At 59.1% G+C, this 9,006-nt stretch overlaps 1 protein-coding gene across 1 annotated transcript; it reads right to left on the minus strand.

Annotated features, from left to right (window-relative positions):
- Positions 1–1,367: 1,367 nt before the first annotated feature.
- SIX3 (SIX homeobox 3) lies at positions 1,368–4,222 on the minus strand. The gene is made up of 2 exons (XM_036089431.2): positions 3,420–4,222; positions 1,368–1,560 (listed from the first exon to the last, which is right to left on the minus strand). Exons 1-2 carry the CDS (start codon positions 4,220–4,222, stop codon positions 1,368–1,370), a joined length of 996 nt encoding a protein of 331 aa, XP_035945324.2.
- Between the last annotated feature and the right edge of the window lie 4,784 nt (positions 4,223–9,006).

Genomic DNA, 9,006 nt, shown 5'->3' on the forward strand with positions numbered 1-9,006 from the left:
AAAATTCTGCCCCAGCTCGAGTGGCGTAGTTGGCGTGGAAGTGAAGGCCGGGCGCTGCACCCAGGGCCGCGGGCCCAGGGCGGACAAAAACACCAGTCTCCAGGAATGATAAGAAAATGGAGAATACTGTATTTGCTTTAGAAAGTTTTTACATATAGATAAACACGCAGTTAAGATAACAGTAAAAGCGCCCTACGGGGAGTGAGAGATATCTCCAAAGCAGCTAAGAAATACTTGAAATAGCTTTTGCATAAGAATACTACGGTCTCACTCTCCGCTTCCGCTAGCGACGGGGTCCCTCTTCCTAACCCAGCCCGCCACGCCACACCTTGACTGCCAAGTCGACGCCAGGAACACCGAGTGGGAGGGGAACCCCAAAAAGGAAAGAGACAGGTGAGCGGGGAGGCAGGAAGGGGGGGGGAGAGAATGAAAAAGGAAGAGGAGAAAAAGCAATATCATATACAGGCAATTTCTACACATATATTACAAACTGGGAAAATGACCGATCATTAAGATATACATAATTCATATAAAATTTTGAAATAAAAATAAAAATCTGTTACAGTCATAACTATTCTTTTTCCACATTTATAACCAGTACCCACACAGGCAGTGACAGAGTGGAGAGAAAAAGGTGCTTACGAAGAAAATGATTGTCTGCTGAACAAAAAACAGAAGATTGCATCTTGTTTGACCAATACTTGGACTTAAAAACAGAGAAAGAAAGAAGAGCGAGAGAGGAAAAAGGAGAGCGAGCAACAAAAGGCGAGAAACATTTGCTATTTCCCTCTCGAGGAGTTTTTTTTTTTTTTTAAACAAATTCTGAACGGAGATGGCGGTTTTATTTTTTTTCTCTTTTTTTGTCTGTTTTGCTTTTGTCGTCTTGTCGTCGTGATGGTGGTCGGTTTTTGTATAGTCGACTCTTTTTAAATCGTTTTAAACTAGAGAGAATATTTTCCCAGATACAAATAAATCGTCATGCAGGTGGGGTGCCGGGTCCGTGGGAACCGAAAGGAGAAGCCGTGCTTGTCCTAGAAAGTATACAATTGTCACCTCTTTTATGTTTTCTGCCCGCAACATCAGCGTTTGTAACTGTCTGTTGGCGTCGCAGTCCTTTGGGGTGGCCGTGGTGGTAGATGGTGGTTGGGGTTTTTGATAGTTTGCGTTTAATTTGTTATTTTTCTTGGTTTTTATATATTTTTGGCCGGGGTGGAAGTGTGTGTGTACTTGTGTGTGTGTATGATTGTGTATCCTGATTTCGGTTTGTTCTGGGGATGGACGAGGAAGAAGAGGAAGAGGAGGAGGGCGAGGAGGAGGAGGGGAAGGAGGGGCAGGAGGGGGAGGGGGGAGGAGGGCGGCCTCGGCTATCATACATCACATTCCGAGTCGCTGGAGGTTACCGAGAGGATGGAGGTGCCGGTGTCCGCGCGCTCCGTCAGGCTGGACACGCTGGTGGTGGGGCTGGCCGCCGTGGACGGCGACTCTGCCGAGCCGTGCGTGGGGCAGCCGGGCTCGGCCAGCGAACGCATGCCGCTCGGTCCGATGGCCTGGTGTTGAAGCCTGCGGGAGACAGAAAGCGGCACCAGCCCTGACGCAGCGGCTCCGCCACGGGCTCCCTCAAGCCGCCTCCCCGCGCCCGTGCCCGCGGCCGCCGGTGCTCCCCAGCCTTCCCAACCGCGCGCCCTTCGCCACCACCCCCGACTCGGCTCTCTGCGCTCATCCCCTCCCCCCCAAGCCCCCCCCCCCCCCCCCCCCGCCTCCAAGCACCCGACTGCTCATTGAACGCCGCAGAGCCCCCCAGCGCGGGTCTTGCTCTCTTCTCTCCTTCCCGGGCTCTCTGGAGCTTCCCAAGGCTTCCCAGTTCGGAGCCAACCTCCGAGGAGAGGTAGAACCCGAGGCCAGCAGCCTGGGGAGGCCTGGGAGCACAGAGCGGGACGCCGCGTCCCAAAAGAGCACAAGTCCGCGAGGGACAGGGTGGTTCTTCCTCCCCAGCCCCTTGGGACTCTTTAGACTGAACCGGCTGCCGGGGAGCGGTGGGTCTCCGCAGTGGCCCCTGCCCCAGCTCCTCCGAATACAGCCAGAGCTGCGGGTTCCTCACCCGCAGCCTCTCCCAAGTAGGACCCGCTGGCTTTGCTCTCGGGATCCCTGTGCTGAGCGCAGGAGCAGGGGAAGAGAGAACCGAGAAGCCGGAAGCAGAAAAAGTGGGGAAGAGGTGCAAGAGAGAAAGGAGAGAAGGCGGCAGGATGTGAGGGGTGTGCAGAGCAATCTCCGGGGGCCCCTTTGCCGTACCAGGCAGCCGCTGCCCGAGCCTAGAGTCTCTGAGTTCCTACAAGGAGGCCTTCCCCGGTCCCGGGCACTCCCCCTCTCAGGCGAAAAACTGGCTCCACATGTAAAGGTGAGAGGGCCTGGGGCTCAGGCCTGGGCCACCTAAACGCAAACACACTCACTCACTCCGGGAGCTGAGCCCTGGCCTCCAGCCCCCGGCAGCTGTCAGCAGTTGGGGCCCTGCTCCCTGCGGTACACCAGGCCCAGGGCCTCTGCAGGCTAGGTAGGGACACAGGCTCCTTACCAGGGCTTTCACCCCACTTCCTCCCTTCCCCCTTCCCTCCTCTTTCCCTCCAGTTCTGTTTCTCCCTACCTTCCCCAGGCCCAAGTGGGCTGACTGGTCAAGTCCGGGCAACTTTGTGACTTTGTGGCCAACGTGCTGGCAGTGGGGCTGCTCCTGGTGGCTTCCCAAGTTAGTGGACCAAGGGGATGCTCCTTGACGGGTGCACGTACACACACACACACACACACACACACACACACACGGCCTCTCCTCTCCCCGCCTGGTTGTCCGGCTCCCGGGCAGGCAATCTGCAATGCTGAGGGAAAGAGGCCTGCTCCACGGCGGCCACCGACCTTTTTCCCTTTGTGGCAGAGACCCAGGTTCAGTTTCCTTCCCGTGACATTGTGGATTCCTCCCCGGGTTTTTGCAGTGCATAGAAATAAGAACCAGATGGCAAGGACGGCTTTCCTTCCTTCCCTGTCCGTAGGCTCCCGAGGAGTGCGGAGCTGGGGACCGGCTGAGGAGGTGGCCCGGGTGCAGCGCAGGGCTAGGGCTCCCAGGGCAGGGACCAGGGGCTGTGGGCACTCAGGACCTCACACACAGACACACACACACACACACACACACACACACACACACACACACTCCACCCTGCCGAAAGCCCCTCTCCGACAAAGTAGTCAAGAATCCCACTGCCCCGTCCCTCTTCTGCGCGTCAGGGCAAGCGGAAACTTTCTCCAACTGGCCAGGGGGTCGCGGCTTCTCGCGCGCTCGACAGCCATCGGCACCCCGCCCCATTGGCCCCCATCTCAACCCCTCTCTCCCTCCCCGGCCCCAGAGACGGTAGCCAGGCCGCGGGCCCGCCACTGACCTGTTCTTGGCCGCCGCGGCGCGGTCGCGCTGCCTCCGGTTCTTAAACCAGTTGCCTACTTGTGTGGGAGTGAGGCCGGTGGCCTGCGCCAGTTCGCGTTTCTTGCTGGGGTTGGGGTAGGGGTCCTGCAGGTACCACTCCCGCAGCAGGCTCCGAGTCCGCTCCTTGAAGCAATGCGTCTTCTGCTCGCCGTCCCAGATGGTGCGCGGCAGCGGGAACTTCTTGCGCACGCGGTACTTGTCCACCGGGCCGAGCGGGCGGCCGCGCAGCTTCTCGGCCTCCTGGTAGTGCGCCTCGAGCCACATGGCCTGCAGCTTGCCGTGAGACTCCTTGGTGAACTTGTGGTTCTCCAGGATGTGGTAGAGGTCGCGGAAGTTGCCCGTGTGGAAGGCGACCACGGCGCGCGCTCGCAGGATCGACTCGTGCTTGTTGATGGCCTCGCACGCCCCGGGGGCCACGGGCAGCGACCAGAGGAAGCGGCCCAGCCGCTCGATGTCGCCCGTCTCCTCCAGCGTCTCGCAGACGCTGGCCACCTGCTCCGGCGAGAAGTTGAGGGTGGGCAGCTGGAACATGGACAACTCTTCCGGGGGGGCCCTGGAGCCGCCGCCGCCGCCGCCGCCGCCGCCGCCGCCGCCTGCTCCGCCAGCACCGCCGCCTCCCGCACAGTTCCCGCCGCCGCCGCCGCCGCCCGCGCCGTTCCCGCCGCCGCTACTCGCCAGAAGTAGGGAGCGGTGATGAGGCTCGGCGAAGTTTGGCAACAAGAAGTGGGAGGAATAGAGGTCTAGGGGGGAGCGGAATACCATGGACTGACCTGAGAGGAGAGGAGAAAATTCAGGGAGAGGAAGAGAGAGGGGAGGAAGAGGAGGAGAGGGGCGATGAGGACCAGGAGGAGGGAGAGGAGAGGGGGGAGGAGGAGAAGGAAAGGAGGGGGGAGCAGGAGGAGGAGGAGGGGGAGGAGGAAGGGCGTAAGGGACACCCACACCCCACACACATCCACACACACACACACCCGCGCAGCCACATAGAGAGGGAGGAAGGAAAGCGGCCCGGTGCGCGCGCGCAGAGAGAGAACCCGAGACAGAGAGAGGGAGAGGGAGAGAGAGAGAGAGAGAAGAGCGAGAGCCAACCACCGCCGAGTCAAGATTCAGCGATTCCACAGCAATCGCCCTAATGACAACAGCCTCATAATATCTCCCCTAAATCCACAGTGAGTGCAGCATTGAAACATTTTGTTTCGCTTTTCTATTGGTCTGCGGCGTGTCGTTGTGGCGTTGCCACGGCAACCGCTGCCAATCACTGTCAGCCCTGCCAATCAATACCGAGAACGTAAGGACGGTTTTACCACTTAGCCAGAGTAGGGGGGAGGGGGAGAGGAGGGAGAGAGGGAGAAGGGGGAGAAAGAGATTTTTTTTAATCTTTGCAACTCTTAATCTCGCCACTTCCCCCTCTTTATCTCTCTCTCTCTCTCTTTCTCTCTCTCTCTACCCCCTCTCTCTCTATATATCTCTGAGCTCCCTTCTTCCCTCTTCCCCAAAGAAGTTGATCCAGAAATTCAAAAGGCCATGGACGGAGAGTTGTTGAATGGGATGAGCAATTAAAGGGGGGATTTTGTCGGGAAGTAAGAGGCTCCCCACGCCTGAAGGCCTAAGGCCAGCCCTCAAGGAGAGGCCGAGGGCCGGCCAAACAGGCACAGTTTGCACATGGTGTGCACGTCGGGCCTCCTCTTTCTGCCTATGTGAGCACTAATAGTGGCGAGGAAGAAAGAAGAGATGAGATCATGGGGCCCACCACAAGCTGACCCTGTCTGCTGCTCCCGGGATCCGGGATTTCGGGGAGCATCTGACGCCTGAGAGCCGGAGCCCAGGACTCAGGTTGTCAGAAGCGCTCTGGTCTTCCCCAGGCACGACCATCGGCCACATTTACCCCAATTTCATCTGCATTGGATTCCACCCGCTTCTCTTTACTCTGCCCCTGGTCAAGGAGCTTTGATTTCCCCGGTTGACTGTATTGTAAAATACCAGTACAAATAAAAATACACTTCTTTTTATCTTGAAAAGCAAGCCACCTCTTTGTTTCCCCCCAGACTTCAGCTGTGTCCCCCTGGGAGCTGAGAAGTCTGGAACCCTCTGGAGCCCCCTGACAAGCCCGCTACTCCTACTCCTCCGAGGAGCTCTGGACCTGCCTACTAGCCCCAGAAGGACATTCAAACTTTGGAGGCTTCCCCAAAGAATCGGATAGGCCTGAACATTGCGTGTTTGTTCATATTCTAAAGAAAAAATAATAAAACAAATTTATGTAAGCAAAGTAACATGACAAACCTAAAACAGACCCCAAAAGGCCCATAGAATAGAGAGAGCCCTCCCTCCCTCTGGCCACTGCAACCCTCCCCTGACCCAGGGCCGGTATGGGTATTTATTCTAAGGTATGTTGCTTTTAAGAAGATGTAATCAGCATCTTTAGCCGGGCCTCCCTTTGTGAGGCTTCTGTAACTATGGAAGTGTGATTTACGCAGATTTGTCGGGGTCAGAGACGTCTTTCCCCTGAGCACTGTGTATATTTAGACAGGACTCGGTTTGGTGTTAAAAAGTGTATATTTTGAATGAGTTCACACACAGTAGCCAACAATGCCCACATTGTCGGCCCGTGTACAACGCGTATTGAAACGCAGCGTCCAGACTTCAACTAATCTGCCCTCAATAAAGCTGAAATAATTATCCTAAGCTGCCTTTCCAGAAGAAAAATCATTGAGGAATTCAAAACTCTTTAAAAAAAAAAAAAAAAAAAAAAGATCTTTTCTACATTCCGATGCAGATCTGGGGGCAAGGCGCGGAGTCCACACCACTTTGGAGATCTCAATGAGGAAGGAGAGAAAGAGATTGAGAGAGAATTTAAATGGGAAACCTAACGTGACTGGGGCTGTGAGTGTCCCACCCCTAAATCCAAGCTCGGGCCCTGCTTAGGCCTTGACTCCCGCAGAGCCAGGCCTCCTGGGCAGAGAAGTGCAAGCTACGACGGAGGCTCTACTCTGGCAGGGAGGCTCTGGGCTGGGCGAGGGGGCCCGCTACCCGCCCTCTCCGCCCCTGGCAGCCGAGGGTCGGCGGTCCTAAACCCAGTGACTGAGGCAGGGAAATATTCGCTCAAAGGGAAGACCCGCCAAGGCCCACTTCGGGTGATCTCTTCCCTCCAAGTAGCTTGCTCCCAACCGTGAGTCCTTTTCCGCTCAGCTTCGAAGCTCTGGGCGGTCGTTCACAGCGGGCCCAGAAGGAGCCCTAAGGTTGGGACACAAAAACAGACGCTTCATCTTTTCTTCCCGATCCCTTTCTCTCGTAGGGGAAGGATTATAGGCTGAGGGGTGGGAGGGGGAAGGGGCAGGAGGAGGAAGCGGGGGAGGAAGGAATGAAAAAGGGGAGGGAGTGGGTATTGTGCCGCGTGTGGGGGGAGAATTCCTACGGGTGGGTTTCCGAATATTGTGTTCAACTTTTTGAAAGCAGCTCGTGACCCCGAAACTGCATCCCCTGGAGCCGAGGACCCAGGCGCCGGGCGGGCGGGTGAACCCAGCCAGTCCCCTCCCCGTCCCCACAACCCCCGCCTCCGGGTGGGGGCGACCTGGCCTCTCCCCGCCGCTGCCTGGCCAGCCCCGGAGGGAGGCTGGGCAGGTGCCGCGGGCTCTGCCGAAAGTGCTGAAATCGAAAACCGTCGCCACTCAAGGAGAATTGAGGCAAGTGGGGCCGCGACTCAGCTCGGCGACACCCTGCCCCCAGCCTCGGCCGGGGCTCCTGCCGACGCGCCGCACCCCGCCTGCTGGGCTGGCGGCCGCGACTCGGGAGTGCAAAGCCGGGCGGAGGGCGGCTGCGAGGCGCGCAGCTTTGTGCGCTGGGACAGGGCCGGGCGCCGCGGGGCGGGCGGCCAGCCCGGGGCTGTCAGAGGCTCCCCGCAGAACCCAGCTCCGCGCCGCCCACGGAGCCCACCTCGCGGCCCCGCGACCGCCAGCGCCTCTCCGCTCTGGCCCGAAGCACGACGCCCGCAGCCGGGAGCCCGTAAGTTGAGAGTCCCGAGAGCTTGGGGAGGGCGGGGAGGAAGGGGAGGCGGGGCGGCCGGTCTTCGGCGAGGATGGCTGGACGAGCTCCCGGTGGAGCTGGGAGCGCAGGCTCCGTGGGGTCCCGGTCTAGGAGTGCTGGTCGTGTGGGGGAGGGGGCTATGAAGCACCAAAGCTTCCCCTCCCAAATTCCCAGGCTCTGGGCGTTGGGGAGGGGCGTAGGAGCAGAAGGACCTCGGGTTCCGGGGCCCAGGCGCCTTTCCCGCCGCTCTGGGGGCTCGAGGCAGTGGGCAGCTGAGGAAAGGGAGCTGAGCCTGGGGGACAACTGGAGGGGTGGCGCCGAAGGGGGCGCCAGCAACCAGGGTCTCTCAGAGCGTGGAGATTGGGATGAATGGGTCAGCCCGCCGGGCCTGTAGGTCTCCCTGCCCTCTGGCCGTTCAGACTCCCGGATCTGGGACTTGGAGCCCTACAGGCCGAGGTCACAAAATTGCCACCACCGTCTCTGCTTTAATCCTGGGCCAGGCAACCGGCAGGACTGCGTACAGGTGGTGCGGGGAGAAAGGGCGTTTGGGCTGGCAAGTGTCTTTCTCGTACTAGGACCTACTGGGCATTTATTTACAAAATCAGCCCCAACCCCAGCAGTCTCAACTCCACCAGGAGAGGTGCCTGAGAGACTCACTCTTTGCTTGGCGTTACCGGGAAAGCCAAGAGGTCCGCAAGCCTCCCGGCTGGAGCAACTGCACCCACTCGGCCTTGCTCAGCTCCGTGAGGCCGGTTTGTCCTGGGGGGCAACGGCCCTTCCGGCCCCCAGGACTTCGGGAGGCGGGGGCTGGTCCGGTGGCCCGCGGTTTTGGCCTCCCCGCAAGCTCCAAACTGAGGCGCTCGGCGCGGGCAGCGGAGAGGGCGCAGGGGAGTGAAGCACGTAGGCGGGGAGGCCGCGAAGCCCTTCAAGGACCCCGATTACTTTCCTTTGAATGAAAAACAACAACAACAACAACAACTACTCCCTCCCTGCGCCCCCGCCCCCTGCCTTAGCCTCCGGGGACCCGCGCGCTCGGAGCAATTGTCGCCCAGGACAGTAAACACAGCTCAGTTGCCTCAACTTTCTCCGCACATAAAAGTTCCTGGCGTGCGGGGAAATTTGAATATTTGATCAGCCCCTTTGAGTGACCCTCATTAGCTTGGCGCCCTGCTAAGGCCCCGGCATTGCAAGAAAGCTGCTGGGCCTGGCATTTGTATGCCTTGTTAGCGCCGCTTAATGAAGCTGCCCCAACGGCTCAAAGGCGGCCTCCGGGGCCGACGCTGCGCACCTCTCGGCACCCCACTCTGCCTAATGAGCCCCACCGCCCGCAGAAGGCCCCTCCACCCCCCACATCCTCAAACAAGAGAAGTTTGGCTCTGTCTTGGGCCACCGCACCTCCCACTGCCAGGCCCAGGAGAGTGGGCACAAACCGTTCCCAGCTGGCTGTGCTGATCCAGCCCCAAGAGAGAGAGGTGGGAGACTTGGGGGTCGTGAGTGATAGGGGCTGGGGAGGAGACTTGTGGCCTCAG

This window comes from Halichoerus grypus, chromosome 10 (genome assembly GCF_964656455.1).
Source record: "Halichoerus grypus chromosome 10, mHalGry1.hap1.1, whole genome shotgun sequence".
Taxonomy (NCBI): Eukaryota; Metazoa; Chordata; class Mammalia; order Carnivora; family Phocidae; genus Halichoerus; species Halichoerus grypus.